We start from the raw sequence: 14,548 nt of genomic DNA, 5'->3' as shown, positions 1-14,548 counted from the left end.
CTGTCCAGGGAGTTTATTAAACTAGAAATCAAAATTTTCAGCCCTCAACTTTAAAGTTTGTTGGGTTAAATATTAAAGAATTGAGTTTTAGTAGGCCGAAGCACTATCAATAAATCACAGATATTTGGATTACCTGAAAGAAGTTTGCTACCCGAACTGTGGGTTGTGGGCCAGCAGGCTTGGCATCACCTGGAACTTATCAGAAGTGCAGAATTGCAGGCTTCATACCAAACTTACTGAACCAGAATCTGCATTTTAACAAGGTCCCCAAGTGTTGGGTATACACATTGAAGTCTGAGAAGCACTGGCCCAGAGAATCAAATTTGAGAAAGAAAATACTCTTACAGTAGAGTATCAATGTAGGTTAAGAGGATAAAAGACATGAATATCAGAAATAAAATATAATGTTGAAAAAGCTATAGTAAAGAGAATGTTAAATTATAGGAAAAATAATTTTTAAAAGAAGTATTAGAATATTTTAAGTATATGCATTTTATTAGGTTTAAGAAATTGAAGGAGAGACACCAGGGAAGTGAGGATTAAAACTTAAAGGGAGGCTAAGAAAATTACAGGGAAAAGGTATTAAGTTCACACACAGTAAAATATCTCTACATATACATAATAAGCTAGCAAGGGCAAGAATAAAATCTAAGTTGATTAAATAAGAAACTTGGAAACATAGGTGGGATATTCACAAAAGGAACACAGTCCATACTTCAGGTGTGGAGTATTGAAATAGTAACCATCACACCAGAATAAGAGAATTAGGGTCATTTGTGAGAAAAACAAAGAATAGTGTAAATTCCACAAGAGCAGTACTTTTGTCTATTTTGTTCACTGATATATTCCTAGTGTCTAGAAGACTACCTGGCATATGGTAGATGCCCCATAAATATTGACTAAATGAACGATGTTGCCTAGAAAAGAAAGGTGTTTGTGGGAGTTGAAGAAACTGACCTCTGAAATCTAATTTTAATGTTCACCAATCCTATGATAGGGTGATAGACTGGCAGATTAATAACGCAGGTTTTAATATGTAACTTTCTCTTCAATGATTACTGTATTGATGGGTTTAATTTTGAGTCTTCCATCTTCCATATGCTCTTTAGAGATATTATTTAATAACTTATTTCATTAAATATCTCTCATTTTGCAAACCTCAATGTGTAACTCTATTTGAGGGAAATCAATGGAAATACTTCAACAGATGTAATTAACAACTGTTGATATTCATGACAGAATAAACGCTTAAAGGATGAACAGATTTGGCACATAAGGAACCTACTAAAGGAACTGAGTGAAGAGAAGTCAGAGGGATTAGCAGTTGTAACAAGAGAGGAAGTTGAAAAAGCAATGAAGGAAAAATGGAAGTTTGTAAGAGACCAGGAACAAAACTTGAAAGGTGATTTAGAAACTTAGAAAATTATCATAAGGCTGTATCAAGTTATTTCTTGAATGTATTAATGCTTTTGTCTCCTAATATGTTCAAAAGGCTGTGAACACATTTCAAATGACATCATCACCACAACCACAAACACATATAAGTAAGTGGACGAGAGAGGGAAATAAAATGGGCAGAGATACTGAAGCCAAGTGAGGAGGAGGAGTAAGGGCAGTGGTCAAAAACAAAGACAGAAGAAACCCCTCTGACCCTTAACACCAGACAGTATCCTGTTACGTACCACCCTGAACTCCCTGCAATGGGGATCTGGTTTTTTTTTTTTGAGAAATTCTCTTGTTTCGTGTCTTCACAGGCTTCAGCCCCAGTTAAGACTTGGGAATGGTAAGGTGAGTGTAACCATGAGGCTTCCTCCCTACCCCCAATATCTCTAAGGGAGCTAAGCCCCCTCTTTAGATGGGGAAAGAGGGATTAGAATTGGAAAAGGGGAAGTTTATAGGACATGGATAGAAATGATGCTAGTACAGAAGATGAAGGACCCAGGACATAGTCTTGTCATGGGCTTAGGAAGTACCAGGCTTCTGAGGGTAAGTCACACACAGTTTTGACACATGCATTAAAAAAATAAATAAATAAAAATAATCCTATCCCTTCATCATAAACTTGCTGCTCAGATTTCGAAAACTTTTGCCAGAACCTCTATAAATACCATCTCAGCTAGGAAGCTGGAAAACAAGGGAGAGACTTGAGTGCTCTCAGGAAGCAGTATTAGAATCTGAGAGGCGAAAAAAGGGACTAGATTTTCTTGAGGTTCCCCAAGCATTTTAGAGAGCCTCCTTACCCAAGCTCTTGGCTCAGAGCAGGCATTCCATTTGTAGATATTTGTTATTTTGAAAGAAATAGTTACCAACACCAAAGGTCAATCAGCAAATTTCATTTTTAGGGGGTCTCTAAAACTTTCCCATAAGCCTCCTCCTGCCAAGTCCCTGTGTGGGCAACAGTGACGTCATGAGGTGGTAGATGTATTTTCTGGTTGGGCTCCTGTCTAGGAGAGTTCTGCGTATGTTCGGAAGGAATGCTTTAAGAAGTCACACCCTTGAGATGGGTGTGAGACCAAAGCAGATACTTAGATGTGCTCACTAAACTGCCTTCAAAGGGAATGGGCCCGGTTAGTTAAGGTGTGCCTGTCTGTGGTTTGGGCTGAGTGCTGGGGTATGTGTGTCATACAAGACTGGGGACGTGCTGGGTGACTAAGAGCAGGAGGGCTGGGCATGTGCAGTGGTCCAAGGAAGAAAGAAGCCCACAGATGCTGAGGAAGAGAGGGAAAGAGAGAACAGATGTGTCTACAAAGGATCTCTGAGGCAGTGACATTTTGTACCAGGTAGTCCATCACTTTCAACTCAATTTGGCTCGTGGAGCACCAGCTGGAGCTTCAGCTGGCCGCCTGTGATAGTGCAGAACCTCAGGCCCCCACCTGGACCCGCTGAATCAGAACCTGCGTTTGGACGAGATCCTAGGGGAGTCCTGTGCACAGTAAAGTTTGAGAAGTGCTGACAAAACTCCCTTCTCCCAATGTTTAGTTAGGTCTCTTGCAGTTGCAAGGATAAAAATCCAATCCAAACCAGTCCAAGCATAAAGAAGATGTTAATTTTTTCATGTAACCAAACAGAAAAGGCAGGGTGCTACTGACCTGGACCCAGAGCCTCACATGCTGTCAGGTTTCAGCGTTTATGTAAAATTTCCCTCTCTTGCTCCCCCTCTCTCCCCCTTCATCACCCTCCCTCTTTTATCCCCACCTCCTCCCCCTCCACCCCCTGCCCCTCTTACCCGTCTTCTCTCTCTGCCTTCCCCCTGAAAGTTGGCTCCTTTTTCTGAGAATGTTCTCCCCGTGAGCCTGGAATTCTGACCAGAGACACCTCTGAACTTACATCCTTATAACCTCAAAGTGGAGACAAAAGAGACATGTTTTCCACCAGTGAAGATATTTCTAGGGAAGGACTCCGAGCATTTGCCTAGCTTGGGGCACCTGCCCAGCCCTGGACCAATCCCTAAAACTAGGAGAAGGGGTGACTGTAATCGGTCTACTTATATGACAAGGGACAGGAGACATGTGTTACTAGAAGGGAAGGGAGAGAGGGGTTCTGGGAAAGTAGATCAACAGCCACTACACCCCCCTCTCTTTCAAAAGCTTCAGTGACATCCATCAACCCTCCCCACAAAGACTGAACATGGTGCAGGGCTGAGACAGAAGCAGTCTGCCCACATCGGAGGACAGCTGATCACTGGGGTGCAGTGTTCTTAATTGTTTAATGATAATAACAAGTACCATTTGTTAAGGGAGTTTAAAATATATTATCTTATATTCTTAATATATTAAGTATATATTAAAATATATATATAAAAAATATATTATTATCATGTCTTGGAAAAAGACATGTCTGGAGTCCTTCCGGACCTTTGGACTGAAGAACATTTCTCTGGCCTGAATGGAATGCTTCAGTCATAAACATCTATTGAGCACCAACTAATTGCCAGACTCTGTGCTAAGTGCTGGGTTGACAGAGATGAATAAGATGTGGTCTTGCCCTCAGGGGCTCTCAAACAAGATGGTGCATGGTAGTGAGCCAAACAGCCATTCAGTTCATTGGACCTGGCTTTTTGTAATGCTGCCTTTTCCAGAATATTCAGCAGCATGATACTCAGCCTAAAGACTGAGTAAAATATCATGTGTAGTAAGTACACCAGGGCAGACTGAAAGTTTATATGGTTGAGACGGCTCCATATTTGTACATACTTAACTGGGGAACTTATCTTTCACTCTGAAGTCTTACTGTGTGGGGTTAGGGGAAGGCAGGTTATTATGACGATCATATGCTATCATTTCACACAAGGGAAGCGCAAACAATTGAACTTTAAATGATGGAATCAAACAACTTACCTACAAAAAATGGTCGCCAAGTACTGTGGAAGGATGTTAAGTTGAAATCACTTTGCCCAGACACATAATGACCAGAAAAATGACAATTTACTAATAAAAAGTATATGCGACATAATATATTGTACAAAACAGGACACTTACCAAGCTATCACAGGCATAATTTAAACTTGTGGGTCCCTACGCATATAGGTTGATTGCATATTACAGCTCTCAATCACAGCCCCAAACCACACAACTACTTTATAATTGGAAGTTTAATTTTACTTAGATTTTGAATCATGAGGGATAGATAAACAATAGCTTGAATAGTTTAGATTTCCCTAAATTATAGATATAAAATAGTATTTATGAGTTGATATTTTCATATCAGACCTTAACTTCACAAAAACAGATTGCAACATATAATGGTTGCAAGGACAATAGAAATGACACAAAGTCTTGATTTTTCTTTCAACAGATATGCGCATCCAAATAAATAATGCTGAGAAACTATTTCTTGAGAAACTCACTGAGAAAGAATATTGGGAGGAGTACAAGAATGTAGGGAGTGAACAACATGCTAAACTCATTACCTCCTTACAGAATGACATCAACAGAGTTAAAGAGAATGCTGAGAAAATGTCAGGTCAGTTGCAAGAAAGCTGGTTCAGAGTCAATAAAAAAATCTTTCAGGGGCAGACATTTGGTGGAAGAAAGAAACGGGTACCGCCTGAATCATCCGTTACTCTCAGCTGTCAGCAAAAGCACTATGAGCCTAAGGATTAGGTGGAGGGAGGAAGTAAAGAAACTATCCCAGGACCACCTATGAAACTGAGAAGGGGAAGTAAAGGGATGGGAGTGTGTGCCTATGTGCGCATAGAAACCCTGCAACCGGCTTTGAGAAAGAAGCTTCATTCAGTGGGTGGTGTCTGCATGCTCTCACACCTGGGTCTGGGCCAATTCCACCAAGGTGGGAGGGTCCTGGGAAGGGGTTATATTAGAGAAGGAATTCACCTGAGGCAAGCTAAGGCAACCCACCCAGGCTGGACCACCAGAATCGTTATAGAAAAATGGCCAAGTAAATGCTAAGTTGCAGTCGGGAAAGAAACTGGAGAGCAAACATGAGACAGGAAGTGAAGAGGGTATGGAGCAGGATGGCATCAGGCATAATGAATCTTACCAGGATCAGATCTGGGAGCCATGAGGCCAGCTGTCTGTCACTGAGGCATAGTGGCTTAAAAGAGCACCAGAGACTCAGAGACAAGAAAGTCCTAGGGCAGAACAAACAGGAGAAATCTGGCCTGAAAGAACACTGTGGGTGGATGGCAGTTCTGAGCCCAGCTGGTAATGGGTGCCCTGTTTTGTGGAAGGAGCGTTCATTCCGGGTCATTCCCACTATCCCCTCTGAGGCTCTGTCCAGTCTGCTTCTAGACCAATTTTTATGTAAGTTTCTCAGCTCAGGGCCTCTGCACCACAGTGGTAGTGTAAATTTGGCCCCAAATCAGTCTGGACTTAGAGTTACAATTTTTCAAAAGGTTCTCCTCCCCAAAAGAAGAAAGTAAGAGTGATACCCTCCTACCCCTGTCAATCCCCCAGCCACTGAGATCCTTTCTCTAGATAAAAACACTATTACCAGTTCCTTATGTAACCTTTCAGAAAGAGTCCATGCATGTTTCAGTATGTACATATATGTCACAAGCAGCATGCCACAGATGCAATTTTTCACTTGCTCTTTCATGTAACAATATGGACATCCTTATAGATGAGTACATATTAATACTTCCTCATCCTCCCAATGGCTACTTTGTTTTGTTGTACCGCAATTTTTTAAAGTCCTCTACTCATAAGCATTTAGGTTGTTTCCCATCTTTTACTATTACAAATAATACTGCAGTGACTATCCTTACACAGTCTCATTTTACTGCGATGAATACCCTTGTATGTATGTAATTTCATTTATGTGTATCTCTAAAGGGAAATGGCTGGCCCAAACAGCCTGTTCATTTTTACACTGATAGGCATGGCCCTGCGTAGAGGTTGTACCAAGTGTACTCTGGCTGGTGGTGGTGAGGATGTCTGTTTTCCCACTTCTTCAACAACAGGGGATGTGATCCACCTCTTTGTTCTTTGCCAGTCTTATAGGTAGAAAATGGTATCTCATTGTAGCTTTAATTTCCATTTCTCTTACTATAAGCAACAGCGAATATCTTTTTATAAGTTCAAGAACCATATGAATTTCCTTTGTGTTCACATCTTTGCCCATTTTTCTATCGTGCTGTGGAGCTCTTTACATTTCAAGGAAATTAGCTCTTTAACTGTGATATAAGATGCAAATATTTTTCCCATTTGTCATTAGTCTTTTGTTTATGCAGTGTTTGTATGAGGAAATTTTACAGTTTTATAGTGCCCAATTTATCACTTTGATTTTATGATTTCTGACATTACAAATACATTCTCTAATATTTTCTTCTAGAATTTTTTATGGCTTCAGTTTTATATTTAATCTCCGATTTTTTTGTGTGAGATAGGAAACCAACCTTATTTTTTGCCAGATGGCTTTCCAGTTGTCCCAACATCACCTATTAAATAAGCCATTTTTACCCTATGATCCAAAATGCTAACTTTATCATACTTTCATTTCCCATGTGTATTTGGATCTCTTTCTGTCTTTTCTATTCTGTTCCATGGATCTATGTATTTGTGCAACAATACCACACGTTAAAAATTGTTACCGTTCTAGTATGTTTAAAATTTTTTTAATAATTTTTCCAGCATTCCTTTATTTTATGGTTTTTAAGTAGGAAGAATGATCTCATATAAACTTAACCCGTTATCCTGATTAGAAATTTGGATGATTTCTTTGAGCTGAAAATTTCATGCTATTGTATCCAACATTGGGGTGGGGGTAATAACATTTATATGCTGCTTGTTGAGCCTTGGTGTATAGCCAGTTTTAAGTGTCATGGGATAATGGCTGTTATGGGCTTATCTTATTTGCCAATAATTTTAGGCACTTCTCCTAACCATGCAGCAGCAATTCTGCCTGGGGATGATTAAAGCACCTTGGGCGCCACTAACTGGGCACAATGAATATGAGTAGAACTCCTAAATTAATTTATCTGAAGTCTTACTACCACCATCTCTTCTTTTCCTCTCATCTCTCTCCTTCTTCCATGACTTTTCTAGAATTCTCCTCCCACACCCATGATCATGGAGTTTGTGTTAGCTAGACTGCTTTAATTGCAAGGAACAAGTACTTTAGTAGAAAGGGGCTTTATTGTAAGTGAAACATGATATTAAAATGAAACTTTTTTAGTCTCAGTTTAAACCTGGTTGTCTATATAATGGATACCACATTTCGAAGTAAAGTGAGATATCGCCAGGCAGACTGCCAATACGATGAGGCAGAAAACTGGTGTCACACCTTCAACCACTGAATTCCAGTCTATAAAAGAAGTTGAGGAAGCCATGAAAAGACTGTTGGAAATAAGGGGACAGTTTTTGGAAAGAGCTCTTGGTGTGCTGTAAGTTGTACACAGTCCCCCAAAGGGGCAGGTGAAGGGTAATTCCTCCTTCATCTCAAATCAAGATGGAAGGTCTTTAAAGGAAATTCTTCAGATTGTTCAACATGTGTTCCCTGCAGTTTGGTGGGGGGGGTGCGGACATTGAGATCTAGTTTATGACTCATCCCTAAAAAAATCTATGGGATAAGTGGCTGACTAGGAAACTGTTCTAACATCAGAGCAAAGAAGAGGTAGGCAGCTGCTGCCCTGGGCTGGGCCTGTGTCTTAGTCCATTCAGGCCTCTATAACAAAGTACCATAGACTGGGTGTCTTACAAATGACAGAAATTTATTTCTCACAGTTCTGGAGGCTGGGAGGTCAAGATCAAGTCACTGACAGATTCGGTGCCCGGTGAGAGCTTGCTTCCTGGTTCATAGATGCCTTCTTTTTGCTGTAACCTCATGTAGTGAAAGGGCGAGGCAGCTCTCTGGGGTCTCTATCATAAGGGCACTAATTCCATGCATGAGGGTTCCACCCTCCTGACCTAATGACCACCCAAATACCAGTACATTGGGGATTAGGTTTCAATCTAAGAATCTGGGGTGGGGGGGGGGTCACAGACTTTCAGCCTGTAGCAGCCTGCACTTCCAGAGTTTGTTGTGGCAAAGCGAGAAGGAGTGTTTCCTGTGGACCGGTTGTGAAAGAGAGCTGGTACGCAGTCATGTTAAATCTTGCCTGAGGGCTGATGAGAGGGGCCATGGTGCCCCCATAGAGAAAGAGGAGCCTGTCTATTTGGGAGGGAGGAGGAAACTGAGACCCAGAGGCCAAAGGAAGAGTCATTAGCCAGCCTCCAAGGGCAGTATTTCCCCTGTATCAAGGGCATGCAGGTGAAATATAACTAGCAATGGGGGAGGCGGTCCTCCGGAGAACCTACAAAAACCACCCCCAAGAGAGGAGAATCAATCTTAAATGCTAACTAGACCCAGAAAATGGGACATCAGCTTGAGATAGTATCAGTCAAGTGAGTGCTTTCCTGTCCCTTTCCAGGATCCCCTTCAGCCCTGAGGGAGAAGGCATAGAAGTTCAAGTCAGAGGAAATGGTAGTAGGTTTAAGCTAGGAAGGGAACAGCCATAACTTTGAATGAAGCTTAAAATTTCGATTATTATAAAGACTAGACATATTAATTTCTGATTGGAAGATATTTTATTATCACAAAGGAACCAGAAAAGTCATAGAATTGCCATGTATCTTACTGAGAGAGAGCTACTAGCCTCACAGTATGAATTTTAAAGGCAAGAGAGAAAAATAAGGTTTCTTGATGTCCCATGATCATGTTTGTTGGATGTAACACTTGTATTGAAGAATGGGAGGACTGAAGAAGGAATAGAAACAGAAGGCCATCAGATCAGTGGTGGCTCTAGGGATGCTCCTCCCTACATTTGTCACTCATGGTCTGTGACTGTCCCTCTTGTGGCACCTCTGCTTTGCTCTTTGTGCCTGTCCCCATTCTCTTCTTGCTTCCCACAGACCAATTCTTGCAGTATTCTCCAGCCCAGATTCTGAAAAGAGCCGGTGTCATCACCTACCTAGTCAAAGGTGACCAAAGACCTTCGTCCATGCCTCCTCATGGGTCTTCAGTTGGCCCCAGCACAAACCATTCTTTGGTCAGCTGTCCAACCTATCTTATTCAGTAGCCACCCTGAGCCCTGGGGGCATGGGGAGGAAGCACCTGGAGCTGCTTCCCTGAACTTCCGCTAGAAGGAGGTGTCGGGATATTGGGTGTAGAAAACACAGTCACTGATATACCCAGGACAAGGCTCTTCCTCTCAATGAAAGGAAAGGGAACCTTAGATTAGGCTCAGGAACAGAGAAAGTATGGGGTTATTACAAATCATCAGATATTAGAGTCACAGAGAGATTTTACTTTTGTCCTTGACCAGGTGCATGGGACAGGGATCCTGAAAAGTTTCTTTGTACACTAACAGTGAGTTAAAAGACTTGGGTTCATGTCCACCTCTTTGAACGCTAGTTTCCTCGTCTGTCAACTGAGAGTACCTCAGAGATCTCCAAGAGAACTCACAGTCCCAGCACATGCTTTTCTATATCTTATCTCATCCAACTCTTACAAGTTCCTTTGAGTTGGATACCATTGTGCCCAGTTTAAAGATGAGGAAACAGAGGCCTGGAGAAGTTAATTGCCTTAACTAAACTCACAGATTTAGTAAGCAGTGGAAATGGGATTGGAACACAGGTGTGTTTCAGACCCAAACCCTTATGCTTCAAATAGCCCTCCCAGCTCTGTGATGCAGCGAGGTAGGGAGGGCTCTCTAACACGCACTCTGCCTGAAGAAACTGCTACATGGCCAGTGTTGCCACCTGCCCTTGCTTGGTTTTCTCCAGAGGGGGCTCAAAGGAAGCCACCGGCACAGTGAAGCTGTGTGACACCCGGAAGTGTGTGAAGAGTGACCAGACTCCCAAAAAGCCGTGGAGCGGAGCCAAAGCAGAGCCAGACACAACAAGGAAAAGAGAACAATGCAAAGCAAGCTTCAGCCTCTGAGAAGTGTGGTCAGCTTCTGAGAAGTGACCATATTAGACCGGGCATCTGAGCAGCCAGGAGTCTAAAGGCACAAAGTCATAATCTCCCAAGCTCCCATTTGCAGTGTTCCAAACTTTTCTGGGAAGGAGACTTTTACATACGCCCAGTTTCTTTGGCCATATTCACAAATGTGTGGTTAATAGTTGCTACCTGAAGCATCATCTGAATTTCAAAGGATAACAGTGAGATTTTCACATCCTCCCTTGTGCTAGCTACTCTGCTTTTAAGAAGAAAAACAGTCCATAGAGTTGTATATGGAATTTGGAACAGAGTTGGATGTTATTATCGCTTTTTCAGTATTAACATGAGGGAGAGCTACAACTTTACCCAGAGCATATTTGGTAATCTATTTTTTATGATTTATAGCAAATAATTAATATATAATGTTATCAAGCTCCAGTTTTTATGTTTTTTTCAGATGCTAAGAATGTAAAATCCATTATAGCTCAACTCCTGATGCATTGCCACTTTTAGATTGATTGTTGTATTTTGTGTGGTAGAAATTTTAAATAAATACCTAGCATTAGTCTAGTGGACTAGATCCTGAATTGAAAAAAAAAAAAAAATCCATCAGAAATGAGATTGGAATGATTAAAACATTCAAGCAATTACTTTGAATGAGATTAAGAAAAATACAGGTTTTATATCTATCTATATATATAGATAAATATACACATACATACCTACATATACATACACATATACATATATATACATATCCATATATATATATACACATATATATGTGTAGGTTGGAATAATGAAGATGTCCATTTTCTTATTCTCCAGATTTCAAGTTAGACTAGACCCAAAACCCAATGAACTCTTGTTTATAAACCTCAACCACTCTTGTTCCAGCTCTGTTAGAGGTAGAAACTGATGGTTCCCAGCCCCCTTTCTGGCCACTCCACAGCCTGGGAGAGCTCGCCCCTTCCCTCCTTTGACTCTCCCTTTCCCTCACCAAAGTTGCCATTGTTTGCTGCTTCTATCCTGGCGCTGAAGGCTCAGATCACTGACCGCCAAAGACTTGCAGTTGGCCAAAGTTCATTTTCTTCAAAATATTTTTGATTATCTGTTGTGTTCCAGGGACTGTGGTAATAGAAAGATATGGAAGAGAAGTTTTTACACTCTGCTCAGAGTTTTCCTTGAATAGGGGAAGCAGTTATGCCAGTACAAAATACAAGGAGGGCTGAATTAACTCCTGCCTAGCTCCCTGCCCCGCTTTCCAGAGCCTTAGATTAGCTCTAAACTATGGAAAGATCAGACCTGCAGATCTCCTTCCCTGTAGCCTAAGATCCTCGAGAGTTCTTAGAGTTGACTTTGGTTGACTTGGTATGTGGAGAAATTTTTCCCTTTGAAACAATGTCCTAAATGGCAGCTATGTTCCACAACACTCTCAGTACAATACTACTGTTTCATTATAGAATAAGTTAAATGGGTCTCTGTGGACCAGTCCAGAAATCTAGCAACCGTAATTGTCAACATCATTTGTATGGGAAGATACTTTCTGACTCCCAAGTAATTATGCTTCAAATGTTATAAATAAAACACATCTAATGGGGACACATAACATAGATGTTATCATAAAGCACAACTAACTTTGGCGATTCTTAGATTTGGAGGGTACACTGCCCTCCTGTTGCACACTGCTGACTACCTCACTGTATTCAGTCATTGCTCAGATGTTACCTCCTCAAAAAAGCTTTCTCTGATCACCCTATCTAAAACAGAGAATTTTAGTTTTTCTTCATCACACACCTCACAACCTGAAATATAATTCATTCGCTTCCCCACTAGGATGTACATGTCATAAGGGCAGGAGTTTTGTCTCTTATTTGGCAATATTCCCAGTGCCTTAAATAGTGTCATGCACATCAAAAGAACTTGATGATGATTTGCTGAATAAAAGAATGAACAAACTGGACTCATTTATCCAGCTTTATTTCTCTCACTCTCTAAAGCAGCCTTCATGTCACTACATCTTGCTTTCCTTAAACAGGAGTGTTGATTATATGATCTCTCAGCATCTTTCAAGGCCCCCAATTTTACGATCCTTTGCTCTCTCAATTCTGACATTTATGATGTAAGAAAATCTGGAGAGGATAGAGAATCCTGCACTTCTTCATCTCTGTTCTCCCTTCTTGCTCTGAACCCAACTCAGAACAGGTCTACTGACTTTCGCAGCCCCTCTCCTACTCTCTCTCCTTATTCTGTCTTTCCTGCCCCAGGAAACGCATGCCAAGAAAATTGGGAAATTAGTTAGAAGGAGTTAGATGTACAGGATGCTACTCAAGTGTGTAATCAAATCTCTTCATATTTATGTGGTAGAATCAGAAGTTGTGTGATATGAAAGGTAGATGTCTGCATAGGTACTAAAGTGTTAGAAATTCTCCCTTTGGAGAGACAATCCTTTAAAACTATGACTATTCATGAGAGAGATATCATCATAAATGAATTCACATTAAGGTGTTTGTTAGTAAATTATTGGAGCATTTCTTCTAATTGGAGGTACTAGATGCCTCAGTAAGAATGTACCTTGAAAATTCAGAAAAGAAAAAGTACATAGAAAGGAGAGGTGGGGATCATGGAAAATAAAATTTATAACTTCATAGTTTTACCCAGGATCTTAAGGTTTCTAATTTTCTCTTTAAAGAACAGTATAAAATCACCCTGGAAGATGACAGAAAGAGAATAATCAGAGAAACTTTGTTGCAACTGAACCAAAAGAAGGAATGGGCCACAGAGGTATATCTCAATTTTCTTTCTTTCTTTTTTCTTTTTTTTTTCTGATAGTAGATTTTTATTCTTCTCACACAGAATTTCAAAATTTTAACTGAAATGTAGTTGATGTATAATTCTTCTCACACAGAATTTCAAAATTTTAACCGAAATGTTAGTTTCAGGTGTACTACCTAGGGATTTGACATTTGCATACATTATGAAATGATCACCATGATAAGTCTCGTACCATCTGTCCCCATACAAAGTTATTATTGACCATATTCCTTATGCTGTACTTTACATCCCATGGCTTATTTATTTTATAATTGGAGGTTTGTACCTCTTAATCCCCTTCACCTATTTCACCCACCCCAAGCCCTCTCCTGTCTGTATTTGAATTTCCTTAAAAAACAAAGCTCCCCCCCCGCCCACGACATTTCTTTCTCATGGTGTATTATAACGGTCAGGAACTTGTGTTTTGAAATTAGGCAGTTTAGTTTAAATCAGTTCTACCACTTACTGGGTGTATAAACTGAATTTATACTTGACTTTTCTGGGCTTCAGTTTCCTAATCTATAAAAAGGGGACAATAATAATATTTACCTTTAACGAATAGTATGAGGATTGATAGTGCCTCATAAGAGCAAGAGCTCAGTAAATTAATATTCAGTTATTTTAAAGTATAATAATAATGGCTACAACAAATTATTAAATTAGATTTTGGATGAATTATAGGATGAAATATAATTTGTCTAAAAAGTACTTTCTTACATATGCAAACTTAAGAGAGTACACTTTACATTGCTGGGAGCTTTAAAAATTGGGGATATAAAAAAATGTTTGAGATGTAATTTCCAATTCATGTTTTCTAATCTTTGTTTTGCCCCAAATGCCTGACTTTCTTTCCTTTTCACTGCCCTTCCCCTGTCTCCAGACTATCTCCTAAATCAGTGAGGTCCCTGCTGGGATTGTCTCTTTATCTGGAACATCCTTTCTTCATAGTCATAAACGTCTGGTCTTTTCTAAAGTTCTTCACTGAATTTCAGCTGCTCTTGTTTGTTGCTTCCCTGTTGGTTCAATTGTTCTTTCAGTGTTACTATTCTACTGCACGATTTTACTGATTAACACAAATACAGAGGATGTGGAGAACTGACCAATGGTTTTGTGTGCCCATGCAATTCAGCCCCTTTGTTACTGAATATGATTAAATGGTGAAATCAACAATTAAGTAATCTGATCACAGTTAAGATGATTAAAAATGCATATGTAGATCAAATATGCTCTCAGTATGTACATTCAATATATAATGAAGACTGTTCCCAATACTGTTCCTAATATTTTACATTAAAGTCTCTCAACAATCCTGTAAGGGGAAGACTTGCTAATAAAAAGACAGAGGCACAGAGAAACT

The 14,548-nt window shown here is 40.2% G+C and overlaps 1 protein-coding gene across 1 annotated transcript in view; it reads left to right on the top strand.

Moving 5' to 3' along the window:
• CCDC83 (coiled-coil domain containing 83) overlaps positions 1-14,548 on the top strand; it is a 41,681-nt gene that overhangs the window by 11,179 nt on the left and 15,954 nt on the right. Inside the window, exons 3-5 of the mRNA XM_059929430.1 lie at positions 1,240-1,402; positions 4,795-4,962; positions 13,070-13,161. Of these exons, the coding sequence (XP_059785413.1) occupies positions 1,240-1,402; positions 4,795-4,962; positions 13,070-13,161 (423 nt within the window). The remainder of the gene's footprint in view (positions 1-1,239; positions 1,403-4,794; positions 4,963-13,069; positions 13,162-14,548) is intronic.

Source organism: Balaenoptera ricei, chromosome 8, assembly GCF_028023285.1.
Source record: "Balaenoptera ricei isolate mBalRic1 chromosome 8, mBalRic1.hap2, whole genome shotgun sequence".
NCBI classification, from domain to species: Eukaryota; Metazoa; Chordata; class Mammalia; order Artiodactyla; family Balaenopteridae; genus Balaenoptera; species Balaenoptera ricei.
Note: the sequence above shows the minus strand (reverse complement) of the source record. Positions and strands in the feature narration are given on the sequence as shown.